Here is an 18593-nt window from a genome sequence, read left to right on the forward strand (position 1 = left end):
GCCACACTCTTTGAACTATTTGGACATTGTGAACTAGGTTTTTGTTCTTTACATGTAAAGAGAAAGTCCCAGTAATAAGTGTATAAAATAGCAATATAAAACCAAGGTTATTAATATCTTAGTTCAATACAAGGATTTATTGAATAATGAATGACTAAGGCACTGAGCAAGGAACACCAAGTGCTTTATGGATACAAAGATGAGTAAAACCGTTCCCTGACCCGAAGCAGTATGTAATTAGTTGTATAGAGCAAATATGTCAATAATCTCTGAAAAGGCAGAGTGTGAATAGCAACAGAGAAGATATTATGTGGCTTTGAAGGAGAGATGGCTGGAGTAATTCAAGAAAAGCTGTGAAGTGGGAAAGAGAATTTAAGGGCCTTGAAGGATGAGTATGACTTGGTAACAGACAAAGACTAACAAAGAGAAAAGTTTCAGGAAGAGAAGACAGAAAGACTTGTTCATAAACTTTGTGTATCCAGGTTAGCTGCAGTACTGTGTACAGGTTCAGAGTGTGGGGGAGAGAAAATAAGGTTAAAATGTTGATAGGGCCTATCGTGGAGAGCCTTGAGCTAAGGTCTTTAATCTTAATAGTCACGCTTGGAGATACACCAACAGTTTTTGAGTTAGAGGTGTCAAATGGTTTATTGAACCAAGGAGACATAAAATAGTAAAATGAATTAGGCTACTGTAATTCATTTTACAGTATGGGGACAGAATCAGACTTTGATACTGAAAACAGAGGATTTGGCAACTAAAAGGAAGCAAATGGATTCAGAAGTGGTGCAGAAAAGCTAATGGTGAAGGAGAAAGGATTTAAAGATAATCCCAAAGCTGGTTTGTCAAGGACTAGCTTCCTCAACCTAGGCATTACTGGCATTTTGGACCGGGTGCATCTTTGTAATGGCTGGTTGTCCTGTACACTGCAGGATATTAGCATATGCCTTTCTCCTACCTACAGAGAGGCCAGTAGCAGCCCCACCCCAGCCGTGACAACCAAAAACGTCTCCAGACCTTGTCAAATGTCCCCTAGAGAACAAAATCACTCCCAGTTGAGAACTACTGATTTAGGTGAATGGTTGTGCCATTAATCAGGGCCTACCAGAGCCGGCGCCAGGATAGCTCTTTGACCATAATCTCAAACTTGAAGGAGCTGCACCCTTTCCCTGCAAGATGTGTCAATTCTGTGCAGAAGAGCAGATGGGACCTTTTCACAAATGTTTATTTTGGCCTTACACGTATCACTCATATCTTTCTCTAGCAGTTGTATCTCCCCCACCCATGGCTAGGTACACAGTTCTCAAATGACAAGCTACTTCATCAATCAAGAATAGTAGTTTCGGGCTTCCCTGGTGGCGCAGTGGTTGAGAGCCCGCCTGCCGATGCAGGGGACACGGTGCCCCGGTCTGGGAAGATCCCACATGCCACGGGGCGGCTGGGCCCGTGAGCCATGGCCGCTGAGCCTGCGTGTCCGGACAATGGGAGAGGCCACAACAGTGAGAGGCCCGCGAACCGCAAAAAAAAAAAAAAATAGTAGTTTCTCATAGATAACTCAGGGTAAAATCAACTTTAAATGACCTTCTATGACATCCCTATATTTATAGTAGTATCTTTGGTCATCCATATTATGCCTATAGTTTAATTTGAAAACTTGAATATTATAATTACATAGCTGGTTAGTAACATTTTAAATCTATTTCTTCATTGTACTTTTATATTATAGTCTGCTTTATAGTAAGTTTTCCTTTGTATTTTCCTTTTTAGTTTCACTTCTGGTTTACAGTATTAATATTTTCCAATTGATTTACACTTTAAATAGACCATTATTATATTTGTCAGCTCTGGTTAACTATTTTTTATAATATTTTGATCACTCTTGTTTTAAAAGTTAAGAATTATATACTATTTAAGTTAGGGCCTTGTTCAAGAAATTCAGTCAAAAAGTGAGTAATATTGTACACTGAGTGACACAGAAATTTCAATTTTGTAGTTGTACATGATTTCATTCTATAATACACACAATTTAGATACCGTTATCTAGGTTTTCATTCTTTATGCACTATTTAGAAAAATTAACAATTAAAATCCATTAACTTCACCAGGGCAGGAGGAGTGAGGGACCTCAAAAATCTGCAAGCTTCCCAGGCCACCCTGGCTGTCTGAAGGGCCTAACTTTAGGGCAGTAGAGAAACCAGGGAAGGGAGTTAATTTCCTACTATAGAAAACCACTGCTCACTACAAACTTTATATATATATATCATCAGCCTCATCACATTTTCGTGTTCTTTACAGGAAATATAGAACCTATGTTTTTAATATATAACTCAATACCACCCAAGTCTAGTCCAAGTGATACTTGCACTTCTCAAGGCAAAATTAAGTGCCCTAACTCTGCCTAGATACAGCACAGATGTTAGTCCCACTATTTACTCCTTATTTCATTCTTCCCTTAATCAGAGAGCTTTAGACATCAAGTTCCCCCACTATACCAAACTCCAAGTGTTTACTCATCATGGCAAACCTAATGAGGCTTTGCCTATAACAGGCCTTCAGTAAACATTTAATGAATGAAAGTTGTTCCTTTATTCTAAAAACAATGTTCAGAGTCCCCATATTTGAAAATGTATCTTCATCCATCCCTTGAAATTTATTAAAAGATTAGGTTAATAGATGTATACACTCTATAAAACTGACTGAATTTACTAACTGTTGTTTTCCCTTCGTAGCGATGACACTGCTCTGCAAAATTAAGAGTACTTTCTCAGCTTCGCAGCAATAAGACAAAAGCTCTGTTGTAACAAAATTCAATGTTTAATTCTTCAAAACTTAACTATATTAAAGAAAATAAATTATATTTAGACCTCCTTCAATATTTGTACATCATCTTTATACAACTATAACAGTGCTTTCAAAAGACACTTTGTAAAGGGCATTAATTTCACAATTAAAATGTGTTTTAAAAATGGGAGAACATTAAAGAACATTAAGTTAGTCTGAAATGTATCTCATAATGCTGAGAGGTATGTTGTTCTTTAACAAATTAACTGTATTTGTATTCAAAATAACATAGCTTGTAACTACAGACAATTATTTCTTGTCCATTTCAGTGATTTCCTGGATCCAAAACAAAATCTGTGTATTTATTTCTTTGAAAACATCATTTGTTGACCGTCCTTTCACTGCCATGGAATGACTTGCTTTCTCAATCCAGTGGATTTTATTAGGAGCTTGCATTTTCTGTGCCACTTTCTCCAACAAGTTCTAAAGGGAAAAAAGAAGAGGATACTAGACTAATGTTCTACTGGTGTTCAGTAAAGATTTCCTCTCTCCCACCGCACCTATACTGGCATCATTCACTAAATATTAAAACCTTGTCTACAGCTAACTTTTGAGGCAATGGAACGTGCAAGAAGTGGCAGTCCATGTTCTTCAGATACAGCATACAGCAACACAACAGAACAGATTAGGCATTCATTACTGAAGCTAAAAAGTCATTAAGTAAACCAGAGCCAAAAAAAATTCTCTTTAAAAAATGTTTTCCCCAAGGAAATTATTTATATGCTCTGGGAAATACACTAAAATTTTATAATATGTACAAGTTACTTTTTTTTCAAGAGTCAACTTTATAACAAATTGAAGAGATCTGCTTAAATGTTGAAATGATAAACCAAACGTACAGTCTAGTAATCCGAAATTCACAAGATTCAGATATTAATCCTTCATTTTCTACGTGAGAGTTAATCCATTTACCAACACTCTTTACAGGGGGATGAATATATTTTTAGGTTCTCCAAAGCAACAGGGTTAACTAAGGAAAGAAACTAGCATTAGTAAAATCAGCATCTTTTTAAAAATAATTAATTTATTTATTTACTTTTGGCCACAGCATGTGGGATCTTAGTTCCCCAACCAGGGATCAAACCTGCACCCCCGGCATTGGAAGCGCAGAATCTTAACCAATGGACCACCGGGGAAGTCCCTAAAATCAGCATCTTTTTAAGAGACTGAATGTTGCAGGTAATATCTTGTTCCCAAAATGTTTCTTTCATTCTTTCTCTCTCATTCACACAAACATCAAATTATAATTCACCTTTTCACACATTTCATCTGCTGAGCCTGACACAAACAGTACAGGATCTTTTATACGAAAGAGATCTTCATCTCTAAGTTTATGCTGCTGCTTTGGATGGTGCAGTGGATAGGAAATACAAATGAGACCTCGAACAAAATCATCAGCATCATCTGGCTCAATATGACACATCACAGAAGCAGCTGCTCTTGAGCCCATTGAACGACCTAAAACCAATTAAAATTATGTTCAGTTTGAAATATAAACATTCACATAAAGTAGTGGTGATGATAATGTGGCAAGTCAGATTTCATTCACTGTTCATCCATCATATTGCTTATCAATAAATATTAACTACAACAGGTGCCAATTAAAAAGCTGCAATACCCAGAGACTTGTGAATAGCTAAAAACTGATCCTAAGTCAAATCTTAAAAAAAAAAAAAAAAAAAGGAATTATTTTCCAAAAGAATACTTGACGTGGTGAAGACAGTCCTTGTGAAGGAATCATTTGAGAGGGGGTGATTCAGGGATATAAATAAAAGGAGACCTCTTCAGGTTATAACACATATATATGAGGTTTAAATTAGATTTAAATATTAAAGTATCTTGGTGTTACACCAGGAAGTGACTTACCGAAACAAAACAAAAAATCCTTAAGTCTCTTCCTGTCATTAATTTTAATTCTCGATTACCTATTCCTATATTAATATGAGTAGACTTTAGAACAAGTATTCACAAGTATTAAAAACTTACCTCCAAGGAAAACACCTGCAAGTTTGTATTCTCCTGAGGTCTTTAGGTAATTCTAGAAAAATCAACCAAAAAATTATCAATTCTTCTCCCATGAAATATTCCACTGGAAAACCAACATGTATTTTCTCATCATTACTGAAATGTATGAAAATTTTTGCAAAAACAAGAAATTTCAAGGGATTCTTCTTGGAAGAGGTAATCAATTCTTTGCTCTCTGGTCATGCCTTCACTGTCAAATCATAAACTGGGTAATACAGGCAAATAAGTGGAATAAAAACACTGTCTAAAACAAATTCAAGTCCTAAAATATTTTTAAAGAACAAATCGTGGAGGGAAGAAAAGCCAGTAAAAGCTTCCAACTAATACAAAATGTGATAATACTAACATCTAATTTAAAGCTCTGAAAAACTCAGTAAGCTTGAAGTAATCTGGATTAAAAGAAATTTCAGATTTGTTTTATCCAGGGATTTTATAGTTTCTAATAGAGAAATCACATATTATTTGTACATTCATAGTATACAAGGCAAAATACCTAGAACTATATATCCAAATTTCAATATGTAAATTACATCATAAGTAGATTCTTTGGCAGTGTCACGGAGAAACATTTATGATGTAAGCACTCATCCCCATGGAAACTAACTGATGGCAAAAAAGAGAAATCTGACCATTACACAGCCTTCATACACTGCTGAGTTTCTAAGAATACTCATTAAAGGATTTTTAAATTAAATCAAATGACTGCTAATAAAATGTCTTAAATTTATTATGAATTTTAAAAACAGAATTGTCATAAGTAAATATAAAGAAATTTTCTTACCAAAACTGATTTATATGCCTTAATTCTATGTACAATATTAAGGCCTTTACAGGTAAATCTCAGGCTAAAAAAACCGTGAGATGCAAGATGGGATGCCAGTGACATCAAATGAGGAAGATTCATATCTCCTGATGCTCCATGTGTAAGAATTATTCCATATGTTAAGCTCTTGTTAGGTACCAAACAAACAGCATCTAGTAATTTATTTCCAAAAGGTATTTTTAATTTAACCTGGAATTCAAGAGAATAAATGGATCAAAAATTACTTCCTTGCCTATTCAGACAAATGAATAACTATATATGTTTGTTCTGCAAGACCCATGATTCAAGTCACAGCCTCCAAATAAAAAGCAATGATATTAATAATAACTAATACTTAAATACTTATTGTGTCAGGTACTATTATAACTGCTTTATATGTATTAAATCATTTAACATTCCTAAGAATTCTAAGAGGCAAGCACTGTTACTATCTCCATTTTATAGCTGAGAAAACGGAGGCACAGTAGCTTACAAAATGTGCCCAAGGTTATATATCCAATTAGCTAGGATCCAAACTCAGGCAGTCTGCTCCAAAGTCCTCACTCTTAACCACTAATGCTATGCTGTCTCTCACAGTACAAGATGAAAATAAGAAAATTACTCTGGAGCCATATGACTACAAAAAAAAAAATAAAAGGAACCCTGAAGATGCAGAATGTATGAAAATATGTATTACCTCTGTATGACTCATTTTCACTGTTGAATAACAAACTTAAAGTGCATTACATCTGAGAAGCAAAGGACATCTCCCTGAAAAGAAGATTCTGTTGTGAAAGGTGGGTTGGCAGACACAAGAACTATGAATGAACACACTCAGTAGCTAAAGTAAACATTTAGAACTACTTCTCTAAGAACTGATGTCTTTACAAGCACATTATTTATTTTCATTCCTACGGTCACTCAGAGTTTGTTATAGGACCAGGTGTGGGGCTGGCAGATGTTATTTAAGATAAAGCCAATGTGATATCTTCACATGGATGCCTTAAGAAAATTCATATCAAAGTAGGATGCTGTATCTTGGTAATGCTGTAAAAAAATATATATATGTATTTTTTTCCCTAAGCATCTTTATTCTCAAGCATCTTCAACTTAATTTCACAGCATCTTTCTATTAACCCATTTCCCTCGTCTTTATCATTCCCAGCTCTTCCTCTGACCCTGCAATGGAAGTACATATCCACACCCTTTGTCCTGAGACTCTGCAGAGCCTCCCAGTAGGCAGAGTGTAAATCTCCACCCTATTGCCTTTGGGCTTGGCTATGTGACTTACTTTAATCAACACAATATGTCTCAATGTGCCACTTCTGAGCTGAGGCATGGCAAATTTCCAGAAGTGCTCTTGAACGCTTGCCTTCAGCCCTGAGAAAAACATGCTTCATGTATTTTTGCTTTTTTTAGCCTGGGTTCCAGAATGAAGACACATGGAGCAGACCAGAACCCAAAACTAAAGTCTGGAGTCCAGCCTAGTCCAACCAACATCTAAACCACTGAAGAACGATGAAGTGTCTACCTGAAGAACCAAGAGCATGAGATGATGGGAGCCAGAGATTTCAGGGTTGTTATGCAGCATTCCTTCCTATAGTATGAGATCTTTTATTGTTCAGGATATCATCAACGTCAGGATCTCCACTGTTCATCTTTTTTCCCATTAACATTTACTAATTCATTCACTGAATAGATAATAACATGGTCCAAAGTTAAAAAGGTACAAAAATATACAGTGGAAAGTCTCTCCCTCATTCCACTTTTGCCTTACCATCCAGATCCTCTCTTCAAAGGCAACCAATATTCTGCTATCTTTCAGATATTTTATATATATACCTACAGACACACACATCTCCTTTTTCTTTTTATAAACTGGTGACCTACTTTTCTGAACCCCCCCCATATGTATCTTGGTGATTACTCATTTCCTTATACAACAAGCTTCTTGTTTTTTTATGGCTATAGAATATTCCAAGGAAGGGTTGTACATAATTTATTTTACCAACCATCTATCAATTAAAATGAGATTGTTTCCAATCTTTTGCTAAAACCATATTGCAATGAGTGGCACTGTACTTAACATTATTTTCACATGTGTGTAGACACATCTGTAAGAGAAATGCCTGTGTCAAAGGGTGTATTCACTTACAATTATTTCTTAAGAAATACATTTCATTTTTGAATAGGTAATATACGCACATGGTACACAATTTTAAAACAGTTAACAGTAGTTAAGTCTCCTCCCATTTTTCCCCCAGCCACAATGTTCCTTTCCCTTCCCAGAAGCAACCACTGTGACTAACTTACTGTGTATATCTTTCCCTTTATGTGTGTGTGTGTGTGTGGGCACGCACGCATGTGTGCACGTGCAGAATTCTCATATTTGAGCCTGAAGGGTATCAGACTGGCTGCAGAAAGTTCTGGGGTTTAAACTGGGGGATGATGGACTTCAATCTTCATTGTCCCTGTTTTCATAAAGGGAGCCTAGTAACTGTGCCCGGGGTCCCCTGGTTCAAAGATCCTGCTTTACGTTCTCAAGAGACCAGCCTCCAGTCTTCTAATGGGAGACAAGTAGAATCCAACGATGTGACACGGGGAGACAGCGCCGGCGGTCTACCTACTTCTCCGGCGCGCTTCACCGAAGTACAGCCCTCCACATCCATCCCCAGCTGCCACCTTCTGCACCTTCTGCACATTTCGAAGACTCTGTTTCTGGCGTAGAACTGTTCCCCCAGCACTCCCTGCTGCTGGTTTAGAATTAAGCTGATCTGCTAAGGCTTGGGCTTTCTGGAGCCCAGTATCTTATTGCTGTTGTTTCCTGTCGCATTTTCTTCATCCTTGTGGGTGTGCGCCTTTTTCAAAATCCCTTTGCTGTACTTTTAGTGAGATTTCAGGAGGGGGGAAAATTAGGTACACACGTATTCAACCCACCCTCTTAACCTAGAATGCTCTGCTATCCGTCTGCCGGCCGTGGGCGTTTGGGCTTTTTGCGCTGCCGCTGCCCTTTTTCTGGAAAACGCCCCTCCCTTCCAGACTTCACGGTGCACGCACAGTCTGTCCTCCCGCAACGGTGCGCGCAAGCTGGGCTACTCGGGAAACAGCGAAACAGCTGCAGGATGTAACCCCAACCTGGCCTAGACCGTCCAGGCTGTCAGCATGCCGGGCTCTGGGGGGTCGGACGGGGCAGCGTCTCAGGTGCAAAGGCGGCGGACGCCACCAACCAACCTCGGGGAGGCTGCGAAGCTTCATCGCATGGGCTCGCGTGCCCACGTCGCGAGCGTTTTCACGCCCACGAGGCGACGGCGATCACATCTGATGCCGGGGGTCAGATGCCACCCCTCCCGTAGCCGTCCACGGGCAAAACGCCCGCGCCTCATCCACCGCGTCGAAGCGGGACGCTGGAAATCGCGGGGCTAGACGCCAGCCTTGAGAGTTCAAGTCCTCTGGGGGGCGGGGGGGAGGTCGATAACCGGGCCGCGTCAACAACGAGCGGTCAGAGAGCCGACACTCCCGGAGCTCGGGACGCAAAGGCGCCCGACGACCGTCCGATTCCGCCCGCCGGCGCCCGCCGGCGACCCTTCCCGCTCGGAGACCGCCGGTGCCCGGCTCGCGGGACCCACGCCGGAGCCGCTCGGCTCTCCCCGCCCGCACCGTCCCCTCACGCCGCCTCCTGACCTGCCGGCCAGCCGGAGCCCCAGCGGCCGCGGCCCGCGGGACTGAACCGACGCCTCACGGAGCCGCCCAACAGCCCCTGAGGGGCTACGGCCGCGAGCCCGAGACGCCTCAGGCGGAGCCGCAGGAAGCCCCCGGGCCCCTCGGAAGCCGTCCCCTATCTGGCGGCCCCAACCGCCACCGCCGCCGCACTTACCGGGGACGGGAAAGTGGCCGGGAGCACCTAACCACCCTCACTCTCTTCAGGGAGCGAACTTCCACACTCGAACTCGAAGGGACCGCCTCGCCGCACCCGCCTGTGCGTCCCGCTACGGCGCACGCGCACGCAGGCCCCGCCCCCACACGGGCGCGCAAGCCGGCGCGCGGGGCACGCTGGGAGCGGGAGTTTTCCCGCCGCTGCCGGCTGGGACGCGGCGGCGGTGGCGGCGTCCGCTCTCCGACGCTGGGGGCGCTGACGTGCCGCTACCTGTCGCTGCCTCAGTCCCGACTGCGTCCACTCAGGACCCTTCCCCGTCCCAGCCACTCCATTCCAGCAGTTGCACGGGCCATAAAACGCGGGGTCAGCTCTGATTGTTCTCTTTTTCACACACCCCGCAGTCAATCCAGCGACCCCGCTTGTTCGACTGGCAAATATGTACAGAATCCAACCACTTCTCACGCTAACACCAGACCCGCCCGAGCCCCACCACCGTCTTTGCCCGGATTATTGAAAGAGTCGGCCAAAGGGCCTCTCGTTCCCACGCCCGCCTGCCACCTTTCCGCTACTTATCGACGCAGTGACCAGCTGGACCCTATTGAAAGGTGAGCCTTCAACTCAACGCTTTTTGCAAAGGCTTCCCGTCTCGCCCGTAATCAGAAGGTTTCATACGATCGGTCGCTTCCCCTCTTACCCGTTTCCTACTCATCTCGTTTCCCCGGCTCCTTGAGCTCTAGACGCCCGGGCCTCTTCACTCCCCTCACACCCAAACCCACCAGGCGAGGCCTCACGACAGGGCTTCTGTCCTGGTCTTCCCTCCTCTCGGAGAGATCTAGTGGCTACCGGTGCAACTCCTTGGGGTCTTCGCTCAACTTGTCATTTTCTCAGTGAGGCCTTTTCTAAGCGCCTCACGCGCACCTTGGTCCTCCCACCAAAGACCTTCCACATATCATCCTTCCACCCCGGTCACCGAACGGACTGTGAATTTGTCTCCTTCCCGGACCGAAGGTAGGGGTCTTTATTGTCGTTGTTATTTCGTCTTGAATCTCCCGCTTATGGAAGAATTCCTGGCAAATCAATACGTCTCGGATGAATGAATCTTCCCCAAGCCCAGGGCAGTTAGGAACCACCCTCTTTTCTGTCGCAGCACAAGTAAGGAGACACAATGCAGAAAACCACTGATGGTCATTTATCTCAAGAGTTTTCGCGCATTACAGAAGCTTAATGAACGTTTCTCTACATGTCTCCTAATTTTCTAGCTCAGATTTTAAAAAACGGCTTTATCTGCGTGCCATAAAAGCCACTCACTTTAAGAGTGCCTTTCAGTGGTTTTCGGTAAATTTATAACCATTGGCAGCTATCACCATAATCTAAGAACATTTACATCACCCCCAAAAGAACACTGTGCTCATTGCCTTCTACCCTTAAACCCAGACTACCACTAACCTACTTTCTGTCTGTAGATTTTCCTTTTCTGGGCATTTCCTACAATATGTGGTCTTTTTATGGCTAGCTTCTTTCACTCAGAATCATGTTCTCAAGATTCATCCATACTGTAGCATGTAATAGTACTTTATTCCCTCTTATAACTCATTTCTTTTTATTGCTGAATAGTATTCAGTTTTATGGGTAAACCACATTTTGTTTATCCATTTGCCAGTAGATGGGTATTTGGATTCTTTCCACTATTTGACTGTTATGAATAACACTGTTATAACACTCAGGGAGAGAGAAAGCAGTGTGAGGACAGAAGCAGTGAGAGATTTGAAGACACAGCTGCTGGCTGGGAAGATGCAGGAAGGGGCCACAAGACAAGAAATGTAAGAAATGCGGCCCTAGAAGCCAGAAAAGGCATCCTGCCCTCAGCCTCAGGAGGGACCCAGCCCCATGAACACCTTGACATTATCCCAGAAACACTGATTTCAGACTCTAAAATCCAGAACTATAAGAGAATAAATTTGTGTTGTTTTAAACCACTAAATTTGTGGTATTTTGTCACAGCAGCAATAGGAGAGTAATACAAAACATTATTTGCGGCCACCAAAACTTCAATTTCAGATGAGTTTCACATGTCATCATCATCATTATTATTATTCTTTTGATTTTTTCCAACCATTTAAAAATGTTAAAATCATTCTTAGCTTGCAGGCTGTACAAAAACAAGTGGTGGGCCAGATTTAGCCAAATATTAGCACAATTAATCCATCCATGGATTAAAAGAATAATACATAATTAGATGTTTGGAGTTTTTATAATGGAGTTTTTACAATGTTTCAGAATTAGAGCACTATTAGTGTAATTCATTACGAAGTTAACAAAAACAAACCAAAATAAAACTCAAACATTTAAATAGATGCCTAAAAAGCATTTAATAAGATTTTAATGCTCTTCCTTTTTAATAAGTTAGTAATTGGAAATTTCGTATTTTAATAGCGGTTGTTTATGATAAATCATAACAAACATTTTGCTTAACAGTGAAAAATCAGTAGCATCTTTGGTCACCCAGTCTAAAGTAGTCACCACCACCCAGCCCACTTTCTCTCTGTAATAACTGGTTTTATTTATCAGTCCTTAATTGTCCTGCTTATTTATTTATTTTTACAGGTTTATTTCATTCTTCTTTCAGAAGAGATAGTGACTGTTCCCTGTTGTATGCCCAGAACCTAATACAATGTCTGGCACATATTAGGTGCTTAATAAATACTTGTTGAATAAAATCCATTTGTGATGGTTACTTTTATGTGTGAACTTGTTTGGGCCAAGGGGCCCAGATATGTGGCCAGATATTACTCTGGATTTTCTGTGTGCTGTGGGATGAGATTAACACTGAAATCAGTGGACTCTGAGTCAAGCAGGTTGCCCTCCACAATGTGTCGAATGACTGAAGAGAACAAAAGACTGACGTCCCCAGTGTGAGAGGGAATTCTGCCAGCAGACAGCCTTCTGCTTCGAACTGCAACATAGGTCTTTCCTAGGATTCCAGCGTGACAGCCTTCAGACTTGAACTGCAGATTGTGGACTTGCCAGCCTTCATAATCAGGCGTGAGCCAGTCCTTAAATCTCTCTGTATACACACAACCTAATGGCTGTTTCTCTGGAGGACCCTGACGAATGCACCACTGTAGTCTGAAACAAGGTAAGAATGTTTGTTATCACCACAATTATTCAACATTGTGCTAGAAGTCCCACTCAATCTGATAAGGCTGGAAAATAAGTAAAATGATAAATATGGTAAAGAAGATACACTGTCATGATTCTTTGAGAAAATCAAGTGAAGTTTATTAGATCTGATAAAATAGTGCAGTATGTAGTTGGGTACAGGACAGAAAAATCTACAGTTTTCTTAAACACATTAAATAACTAGCTAGAAAAATATAATTTTTTTAAAAAGCCTAAGCAAAATAGAAACAATTGTAGAAACTGCCCAAGAAAAAACATAATGTAAAACATTCAAGATCTTATATGAAAAAACATAAAATTTTACTTAAGAGCCACCCCCCTCTCCAAAAAAGACCTGAATAAATAGAAATATGCACCACTTTCCTGATAGGAAAACACAATAGACATTTTAGTTTCATCAACCATTCAAATTAATGAAATTTCACTTGGAATTTTTACAGTGATTTTAAAGTTCAACTGGAAGAATAGACAAAAAAATTTGAGAACAATCTTAAGAAGAACAGTAAGAAGGGATCTTTACTGCTATCAAAAGATCCTAAAAATTTACAGGATCATATTTTAAAATAATTAGGAAAATGTTTTTTATATTTCAAGGTGAGAAGGTCTTTCTATGTCAGATGCAAAGCCAAGAAATTATAAAGTAACAATGGACAGATCTGACCATGTAAAAATTAAGAACATCTATATTTATATAGGCATTGTGAGCAAAGTCAAAGGATAAAAAAGACTGGGAGACATTTGCAGCAAACATAATAGAAAGTGTTGATGTCCACAATATATAAAGAGTTGAAAACAGTCAGTAAGAAAAAAATTTAAAAATTGAAAATTTGACAAGGCCGAAAAGTCAAAGACAAGGAAAAAAAAAGATAGTCAATTTCATAAATAATCAGGGAAATATTTTAAAAAACAATTTTTGTATTCAAATTGACAAAAATGAAAAAGATGAATAATACCTAGTGTTTCTGACTATATAGAAAAATGGGATTTTAAAACCCTAGTAATGGGAGAATAGTTTGTATAGTCCCTCTCTGTTTTGCTTTATCTATAAACATTTAAGTTACCCATTGTTTCAGTAATTCACTTTGAGAAATTTATCCCATCGTACTACCAGCAGGCAGCCTTCTTTTTAGGAGAGCTGAAAATTAGAAACAATCCTTCCTACCTAGTAGAAAGGATGGAGAAGATAAATTATTGTGATCTGGGTCCTTGATGGACCTAACCTCCAAGTTTATGGATCCAAAAAATGTCTGAAAATCTACTTTTTAACAGGTGTTCTACTGAGAAGCAAGTAGGGATTGGAAGAAGTTGATTTTTTGTTATTATGAGCATGTATTACTTTTGAAATTTTATTAAAAATAAAATTTCATTTTGAAATAATTATATATTCATGGGAAGTTAAAAAAGTATCAAAACCAGGAGCTTGCTTGACATTATACAATTCACAGAGCTTATTCAGATTTCAACAACTATATATGCATTCAGGTGCACATGTGTGTATGTGTGTGTGTGCGTAGCTCTATGTAGTTTTATCATATGTGTATATTTATGTAGCCAGCTCTCTAATGAAAATATGGGACTGATCTATAATCACAAGCAACCCTTACACCACACCTTTACAGCCACGTCCTCTCTTCATATCCAAAATATTCTTCTTAAGAAAAATGTAAGATTATGGAAAGAGAGCCATGATTTATTGCTGAGTGAAAAATTGTTACAGAAAAATGTTTTTGAGGAGGGAAAAATTTATGTACGTTTATATGAGCATATGAAGCTTTCAATTCAATTTCTTAGACCCTAATTCAAATGTTCAAACTGAAAATCTGGTTCTCTAAAACAAACTTTGAAACACACTGACAGAGGAGACTTGTCAAGTTAATCATCCATCAATAGGTCACAAGACTCCAAGTTCAACAACCAAAGTCAGTTCTCCTGAGTTCCTTATTGGAATCTCAACTCTGTTCATTTAAACAGAAGATTTATAAGACAAGCAGAGATATAGTATGAACACCATCCTGTCAGAACCTACTTTTCACTTATTTTTATAAGAGGCAGTGTTGACAGAGGAATTCCTGCTATGCTAATGTGTCATCTGAGGTCCAATGAACATACGGGCCATTTATGGAAGTGCCACAGTGACGGATTAAAATGGCAACCTTCTCAGGGTAAAGAAAAACAGTTTTGTACAATGAGAAACACATGTTCCAGAGACTTCTGGAGTTGGCATTTTTTGATAATGTTATAAGGCTTAATTTATCAGAGCCACAAAGTGAAGGAATTAATAATTCTTCTGCCACTGCAGCTGCCATCATACTTCTATTATACTACTATAATTCAGAGACAGCCTCTTTGCTAATTACAAATATATATTTTTTAATTAATTAATTTATTAATTTTTGGCTGCGTTGGGTCTTTGTTGCTGCACGTGGGCTTTCTGTAGTTGCAGCGAGGGGGGCCACTCCTCCTTGCGGTGCGTTGGCTTCTCATTGTGGTGGCTTCTTTTGTTGCGGAGCACGGGCTCTAGGTGCTCAGGCTTCAGTAGTTGCGGCACGCATGCTTCAGTAGTTGTGGCACACGGGCTCTAGGCATGCAGGCTTCAGTAGTTGTGGCACGCAGGCTTCAGTAGTTGTGGCTCGTGGGCTCTAGAGCACAGGCTCAGTAGTTGTGGCTCACGGGCTTAGCTGCTTCAAGGCATGTGGGATCTTCCCAGACCAGGGCTCAAACCCATGTCTCCTGCGTTGGCAGGTGGATTCTTAACCACTGCACCACCAGGGAAGCCCACCTATATTATGTTTTGCCTTTTGTCACTAACCCTCCTGGAATTATCTTTGGATAGAGTGTATGCTGGGTACCCAATTGTTTTTCTTCCATATATGAATATCTGTGACATTATGATTTATAATAAGAAATATGTATTTTGTCTTCCTTTGTCCTATTTCTGGCACAGAGCTCCTAAAATCTTTGGAATTTCTGAAGTAACAGAGCAATGAAGAGGTCTTTTGTTATGTTAAGGAGTTGACTTTTGGAAAGTACCAAAAGATGGGAGCTGGTTGCCAAGAGAAACAACTATGTGATTAGAGTGTTGGAACTTTTAGCATCCTCCTATCCTGCTCTGGGGAAGGGAGGGGGCTGGCCAATGATTTCATCAATCATGCCTATGTAATGAAGGCTCCATAAAAACCAAAAAGGGTGGAGTTTGAAGAATTTTCAGGTTGGTGACCTAGATGCTTCCACAAGTCATTAAGCCTGGCCCCAAACTCCATGAGGACAGAAGCTCCTTTGCTTTGGCCCTTGCTCTGTATATCTCTTCATCTGGATGTTTTTATATTTCTAATATCCTTTGTAATAAACTGGTAGTCTAGTGACTAACCTGGTTTCCTTAGTCCTGTGAGCTGCTCTAGCAAATTAACTGAACCCATGTTGTGAGCACCTCTGATTTATGGCCAGTTGGCTGGAAGCACAGGTGGCAGCCTGGACCTGTGATTGGCATCTGAAGTGAAGGACTGAGCCGTTAACCTGAGGAATCTGATGCTATCTCTGGGTAGAGAGTGTCAGAATTGAGTTGAATTGTTGGACACCCAACGGGTGTTGGAAAGTAGCCTGGTGGTGTGGGGAGAACCGCCACACATTGAAATTGGAATCAGAATCATTAATATACTACACAGTCCCAGCTCCATTCACTGAAATGTGCAACCTATTTCCAACTCTCTGTAGTTCTGGATCACAGATCAAGTTTCCAGTCTGTTTATGCACCGCTCTCAGGTATTGCTCTATTTTTTTCTGTCCCTGCAGCAGTATCACATGGTCTCAAATTCTATAGCTTTATAAAGTGTCTTGCTATATGGTGGGAAAGTTCTTGCAATTCATACTTCCTCAAAAGTGTTTAATTTTTCTTGGATTTGCAGGTCCATACATTTTAAAGGAAATTTTATAAAGTTCCACGGAAAAAGGGGCAGAGTACATTTAGATTGGGAATACATTGACTCTATATTATGTTGGGGAAAGTTGACATCTTTAATATTGAGTCTGCCAATCCATGGACATGTAACATCTTTCGATTTAACTACTTTTTAAAGAGATTTCATAATTTTCTCTATAAAGATCTTGGGCATTTTTGCAAGATTTAATTCCTGAAATAATTATGTCATAGTTTTCAGAGCTACTGTAAATTTTACCTTAAACATTTTTATTTCTGTTACTAGCTGGTATATTAAAATACAAGTGAATTTTATATACTAGTTTTGTATTTAGCAAATGCCAACTTTAAAAAAAAAATAAATTTATTTATTTTAGGCTGCGTTGGGTCTTTGTTGCGGTGAGTGGGCTTCTCATTGTTGTGGCTTCTCTTGTTGCAGAGCACGGGCTCTAGGCATGTGGACTTCAGTAGTTGTGTCATGCAGGCTCAGTAGTTGTGACTCGCTGACTCAGTAGTTGTGGCTCGCTGGCTCTAGAGCACAGGCTCAGTAATTGTGGTGCACAGGCTTAGTTGCTCCACGGCATGTGGGATCTTCCCGGACCAGGGATCGAACCTGTGTCCCCTGCATTGGCAGGCGGATTCTCAACCACTGCACCACCAGGGAAGCCCAACAAATGCCAACTTTTCTTGTTAATTCCAACAACTTATCTGTAGATTCATTTGGATTTTCTGTGTACCATAGCCTATCACCTGTTTTTCTTCTTTTTAATATTTATTTATTTGTTTGCGCTGGGTCTTAGTTGTGGCAGGCGGGCTCCTTAGTTGTGGCATGCATGTGGAATCTAGTTCCCTGACCAGGGATTGAACCCAAACCCAGGCCCCCTGCATTGGGAGCATAGCGTCTTAACCACTGCACCACCAGGGAAGTCCCCTATCATCTGCTTTTAATGATAATTTTATTGTTTTTCAATCCTCAACTTTCTACTTCTTTTCTAGATTTACTGTGTTAGCTCAGACTTCCAGCATTAAGTGGAATGGAGTGTGTGATGATGGGAATCCTTGTTGTTCTTAGTTTCAAAAGGATTGTTTTTAGAAGATGTAGTGGGTAAATAGTGGCTCCCCCAAAGAGTTGTCCTAGTCCTAACCTGACTACTTTGAAATGTGACCTTACTTAGAAACAGGGTCTTTGCATATGTAATTGAAACTCCCAAGATGAAATCATCTTAGACTTAAGAGTGGGCCCTAAATCCAATGACGAGTGTCTTTATAAGAGACAGAAAAGGAGAAGATACGGAGACAGAGGGAAAGACCATGTGATGACAGAGGCAAAGATTGGAGGGATGTGTCCATAAGCCAGGGAACACCAAGAATCGCCAGCAGACTAGACTTTACAAGGAAATGCACAGATGGGCCAAGAAGGTTCAGGATTCTTTTTCAGTAGTTACATGAGTGTGTTCTTATAATTATTTTTAAGCTGGAGGTTTATGTTTTATATACTTTTGTATATGTGAAACATTCCACAATTTAAAAAATTTATAACATTATTTAACTGGAAGATGGGTAGAAGGGAAACAATTAGGAATTTGTGGGCCATATGCTACTGTTCAGTGTTAGGACTTCAAGTTCCTTTTTAATTCTCTTAATCACATTTCAGGGTAATTTTCGTTCAGTCATTCATTCATCCATTCAATACTTATTGCATCTTTCTAGTTTCAGGCACAGTATGAAACAGAAGAGCACGGTCTCTGTTATCAAGTTGCTTAACATGTGGTCAGGGAGAGAGACTACAATTTAGATCATGACCACATAGCAGGGAAGAGACAACAATACAAGTACACATGTGGAGAGATTCAGGGGAGTGATTCCTGCAATGAGCACTGAAGGATATCTAAGCCAGAGGAAGAAGAGGGTCATGGCATTCCAGACCAAGGGGAAGCATGTACAAGGAAGGTAAGGAACAA

General features: G+C 40.2%; 1 protein-coding gene across 2 annotated transcripts; it reads right to left on the reverse strand.

Moving 5' to 3' along the window:
* Nucleotides 1-2788: 2788 nt before the first annotated feature.
* On the reverse strand, nucleotides 2789-9658 carry TEX30 (testis expressed 30). 2 transcript variants are annotated; one of them, XM_065896160.1, is made up of 6 exons: nucleotides 9540-9658; nucleotides 6363-6436; nucleotides 5645-5875; nucleotides 4825-4876; nucleotides 4091-4296; nucleotides 2789-3261 (listed from the first exon to the last, which is right to left on the reverse strand). In XM_065896160.1, exons 2-6 carry the CDS (start codon nucleotides 6375-6377, stop codon nucleotides 3088-3090), a joined length of 678 nt encoding a protein of 225 aa, XP_065752232.1. In that variant the 5' UTR covers nucleotides 6378-6436; nucleotides 9540-9658; the 3' UTR covers nucleotides 2789-3087. The 2 variants fall into 2 exon arrangements, with proteins under 2 accessions (XP_065752232.1, XP_065752234.1); XM_065896162.1 differs by lacking the exons at nucleotides 4091-4296; nucleotides 9540-9658 and having other exon boundaries at nucleotides 3221-3261; nucleotides 6363-6377.
* Nucleotides 9659-18593: the final 8935 nt, after the last annotated feature.

This window comes from Phocoena phocoena, chromosome 18 (genome assembly GCF_963924675.1).
Source record: "Phocoena phocoena chromosome 18, mPhoPho1.1, whole genome shotgun sequence".
Lineage (NCBI taxonomy): Eukaryota > Metazoa > Chordata > Mammalia > Artiodactyla > Phocoenidae > Phocoena > Phocoena phocoena.